At 37.2% G+C, this 22,929-nt stretch overlaps 1 protein-coding gene across 3 annotated transcripts in view; it reads right to left on the bottom strand.

Moving 5' to 3' along the window:
• Window positions 1-22,929, bottom strand: part of vps13b (vacuolar protein sorting 13 homolog B) — a 304,956-nt gene that overhangs the window by 252,002 nt on the left and 30,025 nt on the right. For all 3 annotated transcript variants that reach the window (XM_032557919.1, XM_032557917.1, XM_032557918.1), the window contains 9 exons: window positions 21,643-21,917; window positions 18,949-19,044; window positions 15,034-15,156; window positions 14,497-14,634; window positions 12,989-13,076; window positions 10,724-10,909; window positions 7,934-8,103; window positions 6,525-6,719; window positions 4,331-4,455 (listed from right to left, as the gene is read on the bottom strand). In XM_032557919.1, the coding sequence (XP_032413810.1) occupies window positions 4,331-4,455; window positions 6,525-6,719; window positions 7,934-8,103; window positions 10,724-10,909; window positions 12,989-13,076; window positions 14,497-14,634; window positions 15,034-15,156; window positions 18,949-19,044; window positions 21,643-21,917 (1,396 nt within the window). The remainder of the gene's footprint in view (window positions 1-4,330; window positions 4,456-6,524; window positions 6,720-7,933; window positions 8,104-10,723; window positions 10,910-12,988; window positions 13,077-14,496; window positions 14,635-15,033; window positions 15,157-18,948; window positions 19,045-21,642; window positions 21,918-22,929) is intronic.

The raw sequence follows: 22,929 nt of genomic DNA, 5'->3' as shown, positions 1-22,929 counted from the left end.
ATATACATTAAAATAATTTGCTATCTGACAAGCTAAAAACCCAACAAACCCTAACTGTTGGACATTTTTTATCTAGGTACTACACTTTAGATCATTTCTTATGCTTACTCTAGTGGGACAATTAAGCAATTATGATGTTACCGTATCTTAACTGGAATCTCCACTGATATCCAGCATGGCAAAACTATCTGGATTCAATCTGGAAACAAGTTAAAGGTCCAAGACTGCATTTGCAACCACAGCGAGCTTTGTATTTGTGCTTTGGAGCTCCTCAAAGTCAATGATCCTCAATATTTTACTTTCTCAATCGTACATGAGCAAAAACTCTTCACAAGAAAAACTTGCCTTCTTTTACTCTCACACACCTCGCACCCCCCCTATCTAGACATCTGGAGCACCCTGACCCAAAATGCACACACATGCACACACGCCTACACTCGCTCTCTCACCCTTTCTTGCTCTCTCTCTCTCTCTCCAGAGACAGCTTTATTACATAGGGATTACTAAAAGAAATGTTTTAATCAAGTGCCTCAGACAGCTGCAGGCCACAAGGCGAGAAAATGACAATGATGCGGTTCATCAGGCGTTAAAGAAAGACGCATCAGAAGGCCAGAGGTTTAGTGGACATTCAACTTTCTGCCTCTGTTCAACAAGTCCAGCTGTGGAGGAAAACTAGGGTAGAAGAAATTAAAGTTAACAGAACAATCTTTCCCCCACTTTGTGTAGATAAAGTTCAGATTTAAAGACATGAATGATTTCTGATCTAAGATTTCACTTTTATTCTCTTGCTTTTTGGAAGAAATAGGAGTATTACTGAAGGCAGGTGGAGAGGAAAGGAAAGTGGAATGCACACCACAGGAGATAATAATCCACAGAGAGCTGATAATCCATCCATCCTTCCCTACTTCCCACTGTTATCCTTCCATCCAGTGTCAGGTCCTCAGATGACTAATTCAGGAATTAATGGGAGTCTTTCGGTAAACTGAAAACATCTCCAGCTGCTCTTATATGTGCCATGGTGCTCTTAATGTACATGACAAAATCTATTTAATGGTCAAGTTAAAATTTAGTAGATATTCTTGGATTGGACTAACGCTGCCTCCTGGCATTACAACATAAAATATACATCTCTGGGACAAATTAAAACCCAGGCTGACTGAGGCTAAAATTTATCACAAAAATAAGTGAAGGAATAGCACTTCTGCTGCACTGCTAACGTTACTTTTCAACTCTTGATGTGATCAAATGTTCTAAGAAAGGCATATATGGCTTATTATAGCAGGAATGCCAATCACTGAGGACATAAGATTTGCTTTTTCTCAAGCCATCTACTTAAAATAACACGGCTCAATACATCCATTGATTTCCTCCAGCCATAAAACCAAATAAAACTGTCTAACACCAGATGCAAAAGAGAAAAAACTCCTTTCTGCAGAGTAGGCCAAAATATTTTATAGACTGTGGAACAAAAAAAATACTTTGCAGCTCACAATTCTTTACATGAAATGGCTTTGAGTAAAACGTGGAACATAATTACATCATATGCCATATTCCAACTTTTAAGTACAGTGTTTATACACAAAGGCTGCTATAACTACCTTTACTAAAACATTTCAAATCATACCGACAAATTTTGCTTCAAAGTATGTGCTGATCCAACAATTGAGTAGAAAGTAAAAATCCTTGTTAATATTCCATAATGTGCTCAGAGTCTTTTTTTCTTCTTTTTTTTTTACAATGCACCATCTACTGCACAGTTTTTACAATCCAAATTCTGTTTCACAAATGTCAAAGCCACAATCAATGTTCTCATGAGTGCATCCTGCTCATGTACTTTTTTCTAAATTTAACTTGGCTCTATTTTCAAGTACACAAAAAACATTTGTCATCCAGCTTTTGGCTGTAGTTGGAGACATAGACCAGGAGCAGCTTGCTATGAGTAACTATGAACAGGAGTAATGAGGCATTACAATCACACCAGAAGCCTCGTGCCTCAGATACCTCAAGCAGACTTCATAAATCACAACACAAGCTAATCTAGAGTCTAGACCACTGGGCCAGACATAGTAAGGCACTTCTAAACTTCAAATAAAAAAGTGAAGAAATCTCACAGCTAGTGCTAAAAATGGAATTTAACTGGGATAGGGTAATAGACTACGACCAATAATGAGATATCAAGGGAAAACCAACATTCTTTTCTATGCTACCAGTCTAAAACTAAGTCCTCTTTCAGACGCTGTATAACATGCACCTGTAATACCACATGCTTTCATGCTTTAAAAAAATGATCCCCTCAGAAATAGCTGTGCAACTAATAGGGGCTGCTAAAAATGCCACATAAAAGCTGGCGGAGGCTTGAATTATGGCCTGCAACGCGACGAACCACACCAAGCTGCTGCTGGTTAGTTGGTTGGTTGGTGGGCCACAGCCAGCCTCCATATGTTGTTGCCGTCAGGTGGCCCTGAATAAGGAATATTATATGGTGTGAGCGCAAGTGTGCATGTGTATGCACTCATGTGTTTGAGTGAGAGTGAGGCTAAGTTTTAGGGAAATCAATGCAGGTGGCACTTCTAACGTACACTGCCTCCCCTTATTCCATCTTTTCTCATGAGGGAAACAGGAGTGAAGAAGTAGGTGTGGAATTTATATAGACTAAAATGTTTAACAGAGTTGTCCACAAGGTCGGCTGTCCATACACATCATAATAGTTAGGCAATTTATCAGTAAACCATTACTGTCAGTATAACAACCAATATACAGGCTCACAATCATGCAAGCAGATGGATTTACTAGATGAGTAATAATTTGCTATATTTGCTAAATTTACCATAGAAGCGTCACAACCAACATTTAAATTTTTGACCCACTTGATTTAATCCCTGGGGTTCACTGAAAAGTATTCTTGGGCAGGAGTATTACCTGCCCAAGACTTTGGTTCATGAGGCATGTTGCTGTCATCTTGTATATCCCTGAACTCTGTCAAACCTGCCTATCACCTTTCTTCCAGGAGCAAACTGGGAAGCTGTGTTTATGAGATTTTGACTTTAGTGACAGATAATACAAGAGGTAGGATGTCTGGCAAGCTGCTTCCTTTTAAAGACAGGTGGGGGTCAAATACGAGTCACATTGACTGAAATGACAGAGGCTAAGTTTCTGAGTGAAGACTATTTAACGTAACACAGCAGACTGCCCCTATTATTGCCTGAAGGGAAAATACTGAAAAAGAAAAAGAATAACTGAACAAACATAACCATATTTCAATATTTCTCCAAAATATTTAACATCAAGGACAAGTTAACTGGCAAAAAGTTGAGAGAAATGTCAAACTCACAAACAATAGTTTGGATAAGTAAACACTACACTTCATGACGTTCATCACCACACTCTGTGACCCACTAAAAGTATATTTATAAAATAATCTTATTTCATCAAAACTAATATTCCTATTGTTCTTTTTTTTTAAAGGTAACAGGAAATTGTTGCATAAAGCTTCTCAATCAATTACTTAAGGAAGGCAGTGAATCTGGGGAAGAGAGTGGATCTCTAAGCAAAGAGCTGACAGACTGCAAACAGATTTTCACAGTAGCAGAGAGAAGAGACATTCAGGTTCCGTCAAAGCACCAGCTCAAACCTGGTTAACTTCCCAGCAAAGCAACCACTCTGCAGCAAATACATTATTTGTCTGGAGAAGTAGTCAAGAAAGTCAAAACCATCTGCAGGTCTTCACGTGTTTAAATTTGAACTAATGGGGGAAATAGATTCCCAAGATGGTGCTCTGGCACAAGCTTCCTGCCTTAACAGGCACTCTGACTGCAAGGTGTGAGAGAGAGGGCACATGGTGAGCTTGTGTGGGATTTTCCTCAAGTACAGTAGGTTACTGAGATTGGTGACAGAGTGAATAATGGCAACAATCTTATTTTTGCTCCATATAGATAAAAGACATTACAAAGCTGCTTAACTTGCACAAGGAAGATATAGCAAACAAACAACCTAAACAGTCTCTCTTAAGGAATACCAACTCAAGCCCATTAAATTGAGATCATCATAAAAGAAGGTAATGGTGCAAGGAAATACAAACTAAAAACTGGTTTAATCAATTTTAAGAGTCAATATTCATTTTATTCTCCTCTTTGTATTGTCCCCTTTATTCACATATACAAAATGACATTATACATTTTACTTTTTTTTTAAATTTACTTTTATCGCACTCAAAATTACCTTTTGCCGAGGCTTGTACCGTTTTTTTGTGAATTCAAAGTAACATTAAAAGTGTGGCTCATCTACTGTACTTCCACAGAAATTTCTACCAAAGAAAAGTTTACACACTCACCAATAAGCAGGCAACTGTATGAGCTTTCCATAGATTGCTGTGCTGAAAGAAGGGATGATGGAGATGAGAGGCAGGAAGCTTCCCATGCGGTCCTGGCATGTTAAGCCTGCCTGGAACCCAAAAACCTGCAATGAGACAGAGGAGGTTAAAGAGGAGATGGACTGAGATGGAAAACATGCTGCTGCACAGCTGAACCTAATTACTGCATCCAAAAGGTCATCCATAACAGAAGATATGTTCATAATATTTGTGTGTTTTTTCTATCTCATATTGACTCATGCCTAATTTAAAAATTCAGAAAAGGTTCCTAAGATTCGTTATCCTGTTATTAACATACCATGATTTAAAAATGTCACTTTCAGGCTTAGCCTATACATCATGGCCTCATTCTGGGCACTTCAGCTACAATACCCCCATACATTAAACAACATGCATAACATGCAAAACTCCCACAAAAAATAAATCCCAGAGTAATAACACCGTCCAAAATAAAACTGTGCAATTTTACAATATTTGTTTTAGTTCTGTGGAAATATATCACAGCATTATTAAGCATGTTATGTACATTTATCTTATCTTCTTGATCTGAAACAGCACACCACTCTTGGAACAGAACATACAGTCATGTAGTTGCTGTGTCTTTCATAAACTGCATGAAAGACACAGAACTTAAGGTTTTTTGTCACAAGATCACTATGCAATTTTACAGTTTATCAGAAAATAGAAATAATGTCAGTTTTCTTTTATAGCCTTGTTAAGTTAATACACATCTTTGAGCTCTTGCCAATAATCTTGGAAACGTGAGAAATGAGATAAACGCTACCCTCAAAACAGACACCATGGCACAGACAAAAAGTGCCATGGTAATAAAACTTAGATTAAGGTGAATTGCGGCCAGAGTGACCTCCACCCTGTCATGATCCCGCTGCCAAAATCCAGAGGCAGTTAGAACGCTGACAGATACAGATGCTGATTGGTCACAAAAGTCCTTAGCCACTGACCAGTTGACTGTTAACCCTCCAGTGACCCTTTGATAAGAACGAGCAGTAAGACATCCAGTAAACATCCTGCTTTTAAAAACACTCCTAGACAAAACCCTGGAAGACTGGTCCAACACAAATTAGTTCAGGTCTGGTTAGTTTTATAAAAAGATGAACTGGCCATTAAACTGACTAGTCTATGTGTATTACTTTGTTCTGCAAGAATTTTATATTAACTTAACTTAAAAGGTTTTTTACCTACTGTTATGCTTCATTTGTATGAAAACTTCAAAAATACAGTACAGCAGACATGAAAGAAGGCACCACAGTACTGCAATGTTGCACATAAAGGCCTAAGAAGCCATTTTCTAAAGGTTTTGTTTGTCTTGACAAAAACAAAACAGTAGCATGTAATGAGATTGTTCTTTTAAAACAAAATAAATGTACAATAGAGAGTTAGAATATCAAACTGAAATACAGAAAAGAGAATTACATCATCCATTAAAATCTGATTTGCACATCTCTGAGTAAAATAACTATTTGATCCTTTAGCAGAACATGGTGGAAAATCCTTTATTTGAAACCACAGCACCAAGACATTTTCTGTAGTTTTTCAGCTGGTTTGAACATACTACTTTACTAAACCACTGAAATCCTTCTAGATTGTTAACAACCGAGAACTTTAGTTCCCTCCACACATTTTTTGGAAGACTGAGCAGTGGAGACCGGTTCGGTCATGTTAACTGCCTGGTGAGGTAAGAACAAGAACTTCTGCAGTTAATAGACTGAATGATGAGTGTAACATGAGTACATAATTGATTTAAGGGAGCCACACTTCAACAAAGTGCAGGATTGGATAAAAATTCCTCCTCAGAGTTTGGCAGACCTGTTGACAAACTACAGAACTGTCTTTGTAATCTTCTTATCAATAAAAGCTTCTGCAGCAATTTCTAAGTCATGTTTTTCCAAAATATCATATTTCAGTTCATCACATACAAATGGTGTAATGCATTATCTGGATTTTTGGTTGATATTGTCTCTCCCCACAATAAAGGAACAACATTTACAAAATTAGCAGGGGATAAAATATTTATTTTTATAAGACATGTTTTAAAATATGTCCTGTGCATTTAAATTATATTTTAAAGCAAAAGAACTCCCTATAATCTTTTAGTTGAATAGTTATGAGTAGAATTCGCCAGTCTTCTGCTCACCTTGAGGTAGAGATGTGAGTAGCAGTGGTGGAGCAGGTTGTCTGGGGGCTGGCTAAGGCTACTGACAGTACTGACCAGCTCTGGACCATACATTGGAACAGAGTGGTCAAAATTCACCCTTTCAACCTGAAACTGCATGGACGGTAGGGGGTGCAGTGGCTGAAACACTGGCACAGAGACTGGTCTTGGTGCAGCCTGAAGAGGGGGGAAAAGTAAAAGGATTAAAACAAAGACTACAAAATCCTTGCATTTCTATTCAAGCCCATTCTCACATTAATACGCTTCAGAGTTGACAATAATACTAAAATATTTCTACTTTAGATTCAGTCTGATAAAGCAGTGACAGTTTAACTACTTCAAACTGATTTCTAATCAGTAGTTTGACAAAAAAGGGAACATGAACTTGGATTTAAATGTAAATAAAGTGTAGTCTATAAATTCAATCAAGCATGAAAGATGCTGTAGACTTCGGTGATGCTTAACATTTCTACGCCATCTTTCCTCAGGATATGACAATTTATCACCAGTTAAGACCAAAATGATTCATATCCCTGGAAGCTTTTGACTTGCACCAATCTTTTCATTTTATTAACATATTTCTAAATGGGAGGGGTATTGAAATTTAAGTCTGATGAAGTCAAAGTCAAGACTGGGAACTTTGAAGAGAGCTAAAGATCAGAGTGACTTGGAGTTCATCACCAATGGTCAGTAATTATAAGAATAAAGTTTTGCTCGACTAAAATTAATCAAAAATACCTTCACTTTACAAATGGTTTATTTTGCATTACTTTTTTTTAAAACAGCGAACCTATAAAACACCCTTTTGTTGTGATGTCATCACCGTCACAGAAATACAAGCAAAGCGTCGATTAACTTGGCAGATCAGAAGCTTGCGACCAGTCGATTAAATCCAGGTAAGAAAATTGTAATTTGAATCTTATTAAAGTTTAGAAAGAAAACATGACTTCAATTCCAAACCACACAGCTCACATTATTGACAATCATAACATTAAAATGATGCTGGATGTTTTGGCGTTTATAAAATATGACTGGTTTTCATAGTTTTCAAATCTTTGCCATGCTTTGTAAGCTATCTTTAATTGGTTTCTGATTCAAAATATATTGCAAAATATAATGCAAGTTGTCAAATTGTAAACATTTAGCAATTGATTTCCATATGAGGAGTTTAAAATACACATAACCTAATATTTATTAAGCACATTTGAATCAAAAGCAGTGTCAGAGTTTGTTGGATGAAGCCAAAAGTCCCACTTGGCCTCTGTTAGAGATTTTCACCATGCAATCCTTCATGGCACTTAAAGACGCTTTTAAATACGTTAAAGAAATGTGCGGCAAGAATGAAGACAGACGGCTGCTGAGTGGAGAAAAACAAGACGTTGAGGAGCTACCTTATATCCCAAGATGACAGGAATAAGTGTGTGAAGAAGGTTGAACTCTGCCATGGAGACGGTAACGGAGACTTGGAGCAGCGTGACAGAAGTGAGTCTGGTCGGGATGAACTCCTCTAGACGGGAGATCTCCTCTGGACTAACTGGACCATGGCTCGCCTCAATAGCTTCTGCAGAGGTGTTCACACACAAATACACAAGTTTACCTTTGATTATTTACTCTTATATACTGGAGAGATACTGATGTTAAATTGCAAGTGTCAGAGTATAATTTTAGAATGAATGTTGCCATGAGTAATCAGTGGTTTAATAATGAAAGGAATCCGGTACGGAGTTCATTTGGATTTTGGCAAGTAAATCTTACGGTTACTTACGGTTTGGCAAGTAAATCAATTTCAGTGATTTTGTGTCATCCCACTATGCCTGCTACATGAACTACATAATCAGGTTCCCAGAAAAAAAAGTAATCATCAAATAAATCACAGCTGATTTATTTGAAGCCTTTTGGCACTAGCTTTAGAGTGCTTTTCAGTAGCTATGTTCATGAACAGCTTTATAAAATCAATAATTATAACCCCACAGAAAAGGCAGCAGTAAAGTCAAACCTGCCCACCTTTAATGAGGAATACCATGTCTTATGCCTGAGGTAGCTTTCTGTTGTGGTCTTGGCTCTTGTTCCGGGACACTGGCTTCTTTTACTTCTGTTAGGGTTCTGATGGGCTTGGCTCCCACCTCCATGGTGGTCCCAGAACCTAATCTAATGTGTTGGTCTCTGGCCAACCTGGAGTATGAGTGAGATTAGACTAGCACTGCTCTGTCTAAAAAGAATCGAGTGGCAGGGTTCAACTAGATATCCTCAGTGCACAATTAGATAATTAATTGAACTTGGACACAAGAAAGTGGTAATGAAGACAAATAGTCTTTAACCATTCAGAACAGAACTCAGTGTAATACACTTGAAAAAGAATAACTGTCTATGTAAAGATACACACAATTGCACATAGTTTTGAAAAATCCATGACTCCCTTGAAATCTGTACTTTGATCCTGGGACTAAATAATAGCCAAATTATATGGAAAAGACAATCAAGCAGCATTTGTTCTTTTCCCAGAGATTATTCTAATTGTAAAACTTAAATGAATACAAAACATGCAAGATTTAAAAGTGAGGAACCGAAACTGAACTGTTTTTTTTTTTATTTCTTTTTTTTATTATTCCTAGTTCAAAAGTTGTAAATCTAAAAACAAGAGGTAAATCATTCTGTAAATAAGCATTCTTTTTCTTTTGTGCATAATACTGTAAACTTTTTGGAGTCGGCCAAAGTTCAGTTTGCCAGCTGACCAACAGGTCAGAAACTTAAAACATATTTTCTGACCGGAGAATGAGCCACAAAAAGCTCTGATCAGGGCGTGCCGTGGTGGCGTAGCGGTTAGCGCGACCCGTATTTGGAGGCCTTGAGTCCTCGACGCGGCCGTCGCGGGTTCGACTCCCGGACCCGACGAAATTTGCCGCATGTCTTCCCCCCTCTCCTTCCCCGTTTCCTGTCAGCCTACTGTGATATAAGGGACACTACAGCCCACAAAAAGAGCCCCTGGAGGGGTAATAAAAAAATAAATAAATAAATAAAATAAAAAAAAGCTCTGATCAGGTCATGCTGGATAAGTGAAGAAGATTCAATGGGAGCCATTTTCAGTATCTGCAATGTTTTTAAAACAAAGCACAGAGAGGTAAAGAAGCTATTTCAAGGAAAACTGACATAGCTGAACTAAAGTTTGCTCTGGTTTAACTTTTTAAGTTTCCAAACTCTCTTTGTCACACAACATACTGGATTTAGAAATGCTTGCAGGTTTTTGAAATTCTCAAAGATTGAGAAGGACATTATTTGGAATGCTAGCCAGATTAAATATGGTAAAAGCTCATTTAAAATGCTAAACTTTGTAACTACTTTTCCTTTGTCTTACAGCAACTTCTCTTTCACAGAACTGCATGAAATTGCCTTGTGTTATAGATAACTAATTACTGCTCACAGCAAAAGGCTAAAAATAATATATTCATTGCTGTTATTATTTCTTCTTATAATTCATAGAGTAAAACTGCAGTCTGATCAAATTAACATCAACAGGTTAAAGATTTGCAAAGACCACAAATCTGAAATTAGCTACAAAATCAGCATGAGTACATCTTCACAAAATAGTATAATTGAGACTGTAAGACAATACACATGCTGTGTGATATTTTTTGTAACTGCCTCAACTAGTCAGCTGTATAAATTCATTCTATAACTCCACCTGGGAATCTTGCCACACCTGTCCTTACAGTAGAGACAGGTATGAAGAATATATATGCATGAAAAGTATTAATACTGACCAAAGGACAACACTTCTGATTGAATCATTATCTGTTATATTTTGTTTCCAAAGGTGAAGTCGTTTAAACCAGAGTAAAACTTATTTCCAAGTCTTTCACAATGTTAGTGCTTCAACTATTAAACACAGAAGCACACTGCTCTCTCTTTCACAACCACCCAGGGAATGCTCATACCTCTACAAGTATCTAGGAATGATCACTAAGAGAATGTGTTTGGCTTCAAACTTCCTCAAAAGGCTTTAAAAGTTGCTACTTTTATGCACAGCTGTGTGCTGAGGAACAGATTGTGTAAGTAGATAGCAATGTGATGAAGACATTAGAAAGTATAACTGTTACACCTTATGGTGAGGGTAAAATACAGGATCTGGAGAGTAAAACAAGAGTTTGTGAGGCTTGGTCACATGTTCAAGAGTGAACTCTGACCTTGCTGTGGTTTGCAATAGGGCTCATATTCGTGATCCATGGCACAGGTGATCATCTTGAGGATACGGTGGGCTGCACTACTGTGCAGCCGGATGTCAAGAGGTCCGACCACCAGCCTCTTCATGGAGGTCTCTTGAACTGCAGGTACCAACTCCTCTGGATGTAGCCCAGAAATGTCCTGCGAACCTACAAAAAACATAATAGAATGGCTTAAAATACTCACAGTATCTTCTTTCAGCCCCAAATATGAACTTTTTTTTGTGGACAGAATAAAAGATTTGTTTTTCATATTAATATTTGCAGTATTATATTCTCCTCTATTCCCTGGAATAACACTACAAAGATAGCTGTGGTGTAACTCAGCAGCAGGGAGAAGGACACATAGCCATGAACAACCGAAGTGATGAATATTCCAAATGTCGTGTTCTCTCACACAGCTGTCCCTTCATTCATCTCAGGCCCATGTACCAGAAGTCCACTTAAAAGACTAAGCTCTCCGGCAATAAAAAAAACAAAAAAACATAGAGAAATTAAAAATAAAAGACGGGGGTGGAAGAATGGCAGAGAGGGAGGAAGAGGACAAAGGGTCAAAACTTGCTTTATTCCCATTACATTCCAGCAATACGCTGAGCTCAGAGTTAAACACTGCGACCTTTAAGTTTTTTTTGTGGAATTGGCTTGAGAGAGAGGGTCGTAACTCACAGATTTTTGAAACTTATAAAAGGCGACAGGCATTGCCACTTTCCCTCCCCACACCCAGTAAGATAGGGCTGCAGTGGATTACGCCTAATATTAACCAGATGGCCATAGTTAGAATGGTCGATGTAATGATGAGGAGGCCGAAATTAGCACCGATTTAGACATCTGAAAGCATCCTCGTTCCTCAAGATTAAAAATAAATTTAATCTGCAGTAATTATTCTAAGGTGTATTTAACTGACCTGAGTGGGTAAGTATTTTGTTTGTCACTTTGCACTCCAGTGGGAATGCAGAGTCAAGTCATTTTTGGGGGTTAATATAGGATCAGAGGCATGTTCAAGAAGGCAAGAGCTATTCCTAGACCAGAACAACCACAGCTGTCCCACAGGAAACACAACTGGCACTTCTTCTGTTGTCAGAAATATCTTTGATAGCTCTTTCTGATTGCAAATGATTTCTATAATAAAAAATTGTCTATAGTTGGCAGAATCTGGACAGAGACGCTCACAAAAACAGAAAATAAAAGTGAAAAATCAAGAAGGCAACTAAAACAAAAACATTAGCACATTTAGTCTGCTAAGACATTTATTCTTTTTATTTAACCCTCCCACAGTGTTAGTGCAACACTCAGGAGAAGCACGGCAAACGTCAATGTGGGACAGAGAGGTAGCAGGCAGGTTGTCCCGTCAGACTTTCAGATTCCGACACCACACAGAAAAGCAAAAAGAAAAAAAACTTGTAAAAGCACACGCGGGGTCACAGTGACCCCGCCGGACAGTGCAGAGTAAAAAAATTGTGAGGTCTAAATGACTCCTGTCTGGTAAGACTGCAAGATGGTTAATTAAAGGAATACATGAAATGGTTAACTCAATTTAGAATCATTATCACCTTAAAATAAAGGTAAGGATAATGTTCTGGACTACTGCCATTAAATAAGATAAATGACAACAAGGTAGTGTAGAATTAATTTCTTTAATAGAAGAGCACAAAATGAACCTTTCCCACCAGAACTGAAAAAAGGCAAATAAGCAAAAAGGTCCAAGAATAACATTTCCAATTTAAGAACAGTTTATCTCTTAATGTGATCTTCAGATCTCTTGGATTTGGATAAACAATCTCAAGTGCTGCTGCTGCTAAGGAATGAGGAACCTTGCCCATCTTAAGACTTCTGCCAGGAAGAGTGACACCTAATTAGGCAAGTGGGGCCAATTCACTTTCTCAACAGCTTACAGGTAAAGAGAAAGAGGGGGAAACATTGTTTCAACAAGCAATAAGGAGAGAGAAACTCAAATATGTGTCAGCGTAGACTAAACACTTCTGACAGTTGCCCCGCAGGTAAGTTTGGGGTGAGAGTGAGGACAGGGAGGGTCAAAGACCAGGTGGCTGTGAATGAAACAAGGAAAGCTCTTTCTTCAAGCCTTGAGTGGGCCAGGTTGACAGGGAGAAGAAAAGAGAAAAGGAGTGAGATAGAAAAAAAGGGGGAATGAGGGAAGAGTGAGAGAGAAAGAAAGAGGAGGTGACAAGGTAACCAAACAAACTCTGTGAGGAAGAAGAAATGAAACAATACCTTTGGAGCTGCTGTTCTCCATTGTGTAGAGATAATCCATATAGAAAGCCCCAAAGCGCTGCATGCCAGCTATCTCTGTGTAGCTCTCCTATCAGACAAAAGCAGAGTTCGGTAAACATGGCAACAAGGCAGCAAACGCACTGATAGCCTTTAAGAGTGGCAATGACTGGGGTCAAGGGAGATATGGTAGTGAGGGTCATATCACAGATAAAAAGCTATTGAGTGGCAGAACTACTTAGTTGGACATTTGCTTTTTGTTTGTTGTTGGAGTTTTTTAATATCCCAATAAAAGCACAGAACCTTACAGTTAAGATTTAAAAGAAAAACACTATAAGAGCAAGTAAATTGTGTAAATGTTTCACAACTGAAAAAACTGCAAACTTTGATTGACCATTAAGAGATCAATTTAGTGTAAATAGAAAAATGTATAAAATATTTATAACTTACAGCAAACAAGAAATTGATTAATTTTTTTTAAAAAACAGTATTTTTGTTTTTCTTAGGCAGGTGTCACAGTCTGCAATTTAACAGACAATAAAGAAGAGGAAAAAAAATCACTCCCAAACACAAATGTAACATAAAAATAAATGATAAAGTAAAGCTCAATAGGTAATTCCAGTTTGAATTCATTCAGAAAAGGTTGGCAGCACTAGGTAACAGCCTTTTTTAAATGTATTTATTTAGAAATTTCACAATAAATAATAAAATGTTGTAAGAAAAAGCTGTTTCTTAACATTTCTAGATTTTTAAACTCCTGTTTGAAAGTTTGTTTGTCTAAAAGCCTACTGTTATAACTCATTAGTTGGAAGGTCAGGAGGTAAGTTTTCCTTCCACATGAATCACTGAAAGGATTAAACTAACTCTCAGTCCTTTCCTTCAACCACCCACCTTTACCCAAAATTTCTTTAAACAGCTTTTTTCAGGAGAACCTTATCAGAGAGACAGGTTAATGATTAATATTTATTAGGGGATTTCTAATGGATGTGGCATGCTTTTGGATCAAAGTCAGCCTGGTTTCAAAATCTCTGATGATGATTTAACACCAGAACCTTCGAGTTAGTCTTAAACGTCCATTTATAAACAGAGAGGGGATGGATGGGAGGATGGACGGACATCCAAACACCGGCTTTATTGAGGGTCATGAACATTTCAAAGAAGAGTCAACACTTATGCTTGCAGGGGTGATCAAGGGAGCCGTGGATTATCAGGAACAATGGCGTTAACACTAATACTTGAGTTGCTGGACCATTACAGCCAGCTGGGTAAGAGTGGTAAAATAATAAATCGAAGTTTATTATAAGGTTCACAGTAAAAGCAATGAATAAATTAAGCTAGAACTATATTTTAAATAGGACATAATCAATTATAAAGCTTAACATAGCATCATGTTAAAATGTCAAATATCTATATCACTGTCAAAATCAAATACCAACAAAATCCAGAGTTATCTGGATGATATCTACTTCTGCATTTTGTCATTCTATTTACTAGAGGCATGTTGTACTTACCTTGTGATTAGCAGAGTCTAGGATGAACTCGGCTTTTACTCCATTATTCTCTGGACTGCGGTAGTCAAACAGAGAGTTGGTAAGGTAAGTCATCCCTTTACTTTTTAGGTTGTCCCCACAGCTGAAGAACACTGCATCCTTTATGGAGAAGAAGAAAACATCAAATAAGCTTTTGTGAAAAAAAAATCAATTTAAAATCATGTTTGATTGTAAAACGAAGCAAATTTATATAACACAATAAAACTTAACATATGTTTATACCTAAATGAAGTATTCGAATGTATACAACTAATACAGTAAGTACATCAAATGAAAGTAACAATTATTTATCTGTAAGTCAATACAGATATACATGACATGACAATACCACTATTAGTGAATAAGAAATGGAACATTTTGCCCTAATAATAAAACTACTAAACGATGTCAAACATGCGTCAATCTCCTTTGAAAATAGAAAGAATGATTTGGTTATATTTTTGGCTTTAATTGTTCTTAAAGGTTTCTTCATAAAAAGATCTGTTAGGCTCTTTTTACCTCTTCACGCCTGTTCAAATTTTCTTCAAAGTCTCGAACTCCCATGATGCCTTTCAGGCACAGTGCCCGACAGCCGACAAAGCCAATCTGACAGTTGAAGAAGGGTTCCCCCATCATGAGTACCTGGAAATATAACCAGAAAAGAAATCTCCATCAACCATTAAAGTCCAGTTAGCCAACCAGCTGTGCCACCATTGATTCCCCATCCATTTTTAAAAGCCCAATTTAAATATACAGCTTCAAAATTGGAGGCTGTAATTTATTGTCTTTGCCACAGAAAGTCAAATAGCAGTTAAGGCCTGGAAGAAATTCCAGACCTAGGCATGGAGACATGTCAGATCAAACAACCGGAGGGTTCCAGAGTTTTCTGAAATGTTCTCTATTTAAACATTAGTAGTAATAAAGGAACATTGATAGAATGACTTGAAGAGTTTAGCTCAACACCGATCTCTGTCCACACAGTTATCTGGAGCCAAAAGAAAACATAGTACCAACCACATTATAAATGAGTAATATTATATCAGAGAGGTAGTATGCTTTCATTAGCCTGGCTGGCTAGCACTTGAGCAAGTTTCTCTATATGCAATGATTCACAGAAGAAGCAATATGCATATGTATTAAATATTTAAAGACTTAGTAGTTGTAAGTGCCATTTATTTACTCGTTTAGATAAAAATGGTAAACTTATATGTGTTTTAGGTGAAATTTTGACAAAACATTTTAGGAGCTTTCAAAACCCCCATTTAATTCTGACAAAGGCTGTTCAGTATTCCACTCCACTCCACTCCCACACAGAGGGAAAGCAAACACGACTGGTAAATGACTCAGTATAAGACATACCAGCTTTAGCATCAAACTAACTTTGTGTAAAACAAGTCAGCTATGACCTTAACGCTGCACACTGTGCAGTTCAAAAATTTCAATGGCCACAGTGTACAAGATCGATATTCTAAAAATGTTGGTAGTAACCTGAGTCACACGGTGTGATGGGAGATGCAAGACTGATTTCTTAAAATGGCAAAACTGCCTCAGTCAGATCAGACAGTGATATGAGCTCAGCAATTAGTGAGAAGCCAGTTTGGAGGCGTTAACGGCCTTATTAGAGTAGGACATTAAAAACAGGATGGAATGGAAAAGGGCAATAATCTTCAAGATGTTCTCCTAAGACAACATTTGATATTTGTCGAATCATTTTTGGATATCTAGAGTGGCAAATCGACTTGCCTGTAACAAAAACCACAGACCACCGACTTAACCTCACAACCAATTCTTACAATTATCTCACCACCCAAGATTTTGTCCACAATGGTAAATAATAGAATAGTCTGAACTAGATTTTAAAAAAGAAGAAGAGGTATTTTCATTAGATATGCAAGCAGTATAATTTTAGGAAACATTTTTAAAATTACTTAAGCACTTAACTTTGCAAAAACATTTAATGTTTAGTTGTACAGAAACATTTTGGTTTTTTAAGACATTAAATATAAAATGTGTGAAATCTGGAATTTTGCCTTTGAACTGTTGAGTCCAGCTAAATGACTAGATGTTTTCTTAGTGGAAACATTTGACTTTGCAATGTTAGGTAGCGCAAGAGTCAGATTCTGTATTCCTATGGTGGATGTCGTTTTCATCCACCTAGCAAACACCATAGAATTGCACAAAAATCCGTGAGGGACGGCGGAGTCCCAACTCGAAATTCCGTGAAAGAGGTGTACGGAGCCTTGTGCCAGAAGCCCATTAAAATGCCTCTATATCGTTTTAAACTGTGATTGTGAGCGTGAGTGGGAATAAAAACAGCAATAGGTATTTTGTTCCATATAACACAGTAGGAGAGTAACAGGTAAACCTTTTATGGATGCAAACTTGACTAAAAACCCACCTGTCTAAATTGTATTTGAAACGTAATCAATTACAAATTTATTGATGGAACCTGACTTAATGTCGTGTTTTGATTGTTGATTCTATGTTGCATTGTGTTTCTGTGTTTGATATGATGTAAAGCACTTTGAAATGCCTTGCTGCTGAAATGTGCTATACAAATAAAATTTGATTGATTGATTGATTTGATCCAAGATATAATAATGTCTTGGCTTATTGCTCCCACCATCAAATATCACAGGTTTCATTTCAGGTACCCAGTTACCTTTCAGCACTTTCATATTCTGTCCAAGAATACTCAGCCCTTCATTCAACAGAACTATAAATGACAGAAATCAAAAATCTCTGAATTTTCATATATGGAAGAAACCATAAAGCTAAAACTTCCCTCCAACTCTGTCTAGATAAATCAGACTAAAAAGCAGGTCTTGGGAGGAAAGGTGGAAATGATCAGACTTGGGTACTAGTCAGACATTAGTACACTGCAGTCTGCAAATAACATGGAAAACCGTTAAACATTTAAAAATAAGGGTTTGGAGTTATATTAAAAAAAAGATTAACAGATTATTACTAACATTAAAAATAATAATTACAATTATGGATGCACAATGTATTGGCATTATCATCGGTATCAACTGATGTAATTCCCCCCCTCCCAACTTTATTTATAGAACAATTTCTCTTTTACACAATAACTCAAAATGCAAACATCAGAGCAGCACATACACAACTTCACACATCACCTTTATGTGAATCCCTCAGTCCCCCAAAGCCAAAACATGTGTACATTTTTCACCAGAAACGTGTTACATCTGCCACCTACATCACTGTCAGAACAAAAGGTTGTTGCCAGCCTGGCAGTAGAATAGTGTATCCCTAGTAGGTCCCTAGTAGGACCTTGCATTCAATCAGCTTGTGGCAGACACAAATGGAAGATGCATGAAGCAGAGACACAGCAGCATCCCACTGCCAATCAGTGTGATGAATGTTGAAGCTTTCCTCCTGAACTTTCCTAACAGCACAGAGTGAGGACGAGGAGAGAAAGCCATATAATCCTATATAGTCATATAATCCATATAATCCAACTGAGATGGATCCTTTAATGACAGAATCCGTAGAGAGTAACGTGTTTACAGTTGTTTCGGGAGGGAAGACCAGGAAAATGAGGAAACAATTTTCTGACTTAGTCCAGGCCTGAAAAAGCTGCTGATTTGGGAGGCTGTCGGGAGCTCTTCAAATGAGGAGAATATGCCATCTGTGTACATCATTAGCAGATTTAATACCATTGTTGTGCCACATCTGAAATACTGGATCAGTATTTCACAGTTTCTGTATTTAAATCACATCGGTCCGATAAGTTAAACTGGGTTGATGGTAAGAGCCAACCTTTAACTGAAGCAGAGAAGAAAGGTCAGCAGTTTGATTGTTTATCACAGTGTTTAAAGGGTAGGGAATGTATATAATATATATAATATCTGTGAATATCAGTCATCAGTCACAACGCTAATGTCAGATATCAACATTAGCGCAAATTTTCTATAACTGTACTTGTTTTCTATAACTAATAGTTAAAGGAAAACTGTTTTTCATTGCTTTGTCAAGGGCATGAAAAATCAGATCAGAATATACTGTACTTTGATCCTCAAGGGGAAATTGATTATTTATTGACAAGCTACTCCCATCCAAAGAGTTGAATATTAACAAATATAAATATAACCATTAGTAACATCCAAAAAAAAAACATGTGAAATGATAACTAATTTAAATACTACCAAAATATACACCAAAAACAAATAAGAGAAAGTATGTAAATAAAAACATGTGAATTTATAAATCTAATAAACACGGTAAGTTATCTTAAAGACACTCAGAGTTGGGAGTTGCATAATCTAACTAGCTACAGGCACGAATGATAGGTACCATCTGTTGGCCATTGTTTTATTACAGGAAATGCAGATTTAGCTCCAATGCTCAAACAAATCAAGAACCAAAAGAAAGTTCAACTTGTTAGCAAACCAGAAAGGTTGACACTCATACCTCAATAGTGATTCCCTCGTGCTCCATACACAGAACCTCTCTGGACTTGACTTTCTGCGGACTGTAGTAGCTGCTCTCTGACTGTGTATCTGTCAGCTGATAAACAAAGAGAAAAAATAATATTGTTAATAACGTTTTATTAATAAACAGCAGCATAAGTAAGTCGTGTCCTACTGGGTGTGTGGCAACTTCAGTTATAGTGAAAACCAACAATGAAGTATACCTGGTGAAACCCTTTGTCTAAGTCATTTGAGATGAAGGGGAGGAAAAAAGAACCATTAAAATGTACTAGACAGCAAACCTCACTGGAGAAATGATCCACAAATGGAAAGATATGTGCAGCAAAAGCTAAGGTTTTTTAAACTGCTGGATTTGGAAAAATATTTTTTCCTAGTAAAAATTAGTAAAAACTTTTTTCCTTTAAATATAGCGAATATTACAAATAAGCAACAACCTGACAAACATAATTGAAAGCAACGGTACATCTTGTTTTAGATTTGATTTTAGGGGAAAAATGAAAAACCAGATCATCACCATAATCTATCAAATTACCAATTATAATATTGACATTTTTTAAGAAATGCTGCTCATTAAATTCTGGGACAAAACACTGGAACAAGAGAAAATGTATTTCAATCATTTTTGGTTGAAGAGATGGAAGCCAAGACAGAAAAACACCTGGCTAAAATGATCTGGCAGAAGGACAGTACAGCATGCTCCTGATGTTGGTTAATAAGCTGGGTGTAGAGCAGAATTAAACCCATTCAACTTTAACACAGGAAGCAGGTGCAGAGCAAAAGCAGCTGTGGCTTATTATTCTTACTGAGCACACTCCCACCCTGGATCTCTTTTCCCCTTTTGGTTCGGATAGTTTAATCACGTGCAGAAACAATCTTCCACCAAGCAGCACATCCCAGAAAATAGCAAAAAAATTAAATTAAATTAAAAAAAAAATTAATAATATCATTAAAATACTGTTCATTCTAGCAACACAAGTGCAAAGTGTGTGCTACATAGTTTAGTAGTTTATGTCAAATATGATCAGAAAATAAAACAAACAAATATACATTAAACAACACAAACAAATTAGATTTGACAATATTTACAGAATAACAGTTCAGTATTAGTACTGGGTGTGTGGTAACTTCAGTTATAATATTGTGAAAACCAACAATGAAGAATATCAGGGGAAGCTCTTTGTCTAGTAGACGTACTAGCCCACTAAATCGTTAAAGGTGATGATGAAGGCACAACAAATGTTTAGATAAGAACCAGTCATTATCCATACTACTGTGGTGGAGAATTTCAGAATAAGGGTAATCTTCTTTAACACGCTAACTCCGACTAATTAATTATGCAGCACTTAACACATTCAAAATATCAACACAATAAATGACTGTTTTTCTTTTTTTTTACTGCATATAAAAGTACAATTCAATGATTTAGCAACAAAAAGGGTTTTGAATTGAGAATGTTACTTATTTTTCTACATAAGGTTTTCAATCAAAATGTGATTAATTAATTACAGGCAATATAATTACCTCAATTGAAAATTTTAATTGAGTTCCACCACTTCCTATTTTTTGATAGTGATAAAGAGAAATAGAGGTAGACCCAGATTTAAGGACTCTTCGTGGCAGAAAGGATCATCATGTTACCAGATACTGGCTTCTAGCATCAACACACAGGGTCACGACTGTTTTGAAAGTAGCTTACATATCAATCATACAGAAAAATATGTAAAGAAAATTTAATAATTTTTTTTTTGGTTTTGTTTTTGGGAAAGCAACATTAAATCTGGCATCCAGTAAAGGCTCAGCAGGTGTGTTAATCAAAGAAAGGAAATAACTGATCAAGGCTAAACTATGAATAATGTGTTTACAAGTTAAAGTCTTACACTGCCGTTTTCCCCTAATCAAAGAGATTTGGGGAATAGTGTGTTGGTAATCTAAAAATACATCTCTCATTTCACATTCACGTCAAACTCAAGTTCAGCCCGTGGCTGTTCAAAGACATAAAATTACTTCAACCTAAATACTTCCTTCTAGGAAAGAAACAAGAATGTAAAAAACCCTTCCTTTCAGCTGCCTGCAATTATTCCAAAAGAGAGGCAATTAATTGATTAAAAGAACTCAAACAATACAGGAACAGTTTAAACATTAGAAAAACACCAAGGTTTATGTGGCCTGAGAACTAGCTCCCTTCCACTGATCACACACACTGTCAAATGTATGAACATTTTCCCTTCACACACAAATGCGTGTGTCCGAGATGTCTGCACACGCATGTGCATGCACCAACATAAGAGAAGAAAAACGCAGACTCCTAGTAATCTGATATATACGGCCTAATTCTGGAAGGAAGCAGGGATGGATTCCAATTATTCTGAGTGAAAAGACGTTAAACGTTAAAATTTTGGCAACATTTTCTAAATATTTTTCTTCCTCTGTAATGTTTTAAGTAATAATGTAACGAGGGACAGCAACTATTAGTCAAACTACCCGCCCTGATGCTGTCCACAGGAACTAATAAGATCTAAGCTAAGGAAAATTAATGTGCCCAGTTTGTGAGAAAACAGCACTTACATGAACACAACATAAAAGGGTACGAAACTGGTTCAGCAAAAAAAGCACTTTTTTATTTTTGAATTGTTATAGCATGAAGCCTTTAAAGTTGTGTTTTTATCAGTTTTACCTTAAAGGTGATGGAAGCTTTAGTGCAGTAGAAGCCAATAGAGACAATAGGGTCCTTCAATGTGTGCTGCTGAGGGTAGTTGGAAATGCCTTCTGTGTCCCCCTGCATGTAGAGGCCTCCCTCCCCTTCTTCCTCTGCGCCTACAATGGCTGGGACGAAGGACCAAGCCCAGGACATCCAACCCTGATCTGGATCTTCAGGACTCCCACCCTCCGTGTAGAGGTCCTGGCTGGAATACGGACTAGATCCCAAACTTTCCATTTCAACATCGGTACCTGAAATGATAGAAAGTCTTAGTTTGCAAAAAAAAAAAAAAGCAAACAAAACCACATGATTTCTTTAGAAGCAGACAATCATGGCCATTCCTGAACTGCCTACTGGGAGACATGACAAGACTTTTCATAGAAATTTACAGTCAAGACTTCTAGTGCAAAACCATAAACCTCAACACAAAGTATCATGAAGAAATTGTTGACTTATTGAAAAGAAAAATACTCAAATTACAAAATGCTGCCATTGTCTTAGCATCGTTTCAATCTTATGTATAAATCGATTGAAACTACAGAACATTCTTCTTTCAGAGAAAAAAACAGTTCACAATGGAAGTCTCTTTGAACGCCTAGCAGAACAGTCAATTTGTTCATGTCTTGAGGGATGCCTAAGGCAAGTTGTTACAGCTGTCAAATGAAAACACAAAGCTAACACAGATCAGTGCCACTGCAGCTCCACTGTGCAGGTGTCAGTTTTTGTGTATTGCTGGATTGCAGTGCAGCATGAACTCTACACAGACAGGGGAAGTCCATTCCATTCCATTTGATGCCAGAGAGCAAAGTGAGTCAGCCAGCATCCTGACAGAGCCCTTGACTGGGCTCACTGATCAAGGATATATGCCCTGAACCAACAGCCCAGGCTGTGTCTACAAATACATCTGGGGAGGGGCTGGCTCACAAATTTGATAAGCAGCCAACAAACTATGTAACTGTCTAAGCCAGCTGTACAGTGCAAGCTTGGGCAGAGCTTAAGGTGAAGGCTAAAAAAGATCGACATTGAGAATGTGCAAACTGAGGTCAAGGAGGTTCTTCTGTTGATGATGAAGACACTGGATAATCAGGAGGGAAGATGTAGACATATTTTTATCATCATATTTTGTGGCACATATAGCAAGTCTAAAAGATTTACAGGAAATTTCAACTTTGTCCCAAGACACTTCTCACAATATGATGTCCAGAAAAACCCAACCAGGCCTCTAAAATCTACTTATGAAATAGGCTTCTCCACTACATCAGT

The sequence above is a fragment of the Xiphophorus hellerii genome, chromosome 3 (assembly GCF_003331165.1).
Source record: "Xiphophorus hellerii strain 12219 chromosome 3, Xiphophorus_hellerii-4.1, whole genome shotgun sequence".
Taxonomy (NCBI): Eukaryota; Metazoa; Chordata; class Actinopteri; order Cyprinodontiformes; family Poeciliidae; genus Xiphophorus; species Xiphophorus hellerii.
The sequence above is the reverse complement of the archived record's forward strand: the minus strand, read 5'-3'. Positions and strand labels throughout refer to the sequence as shown.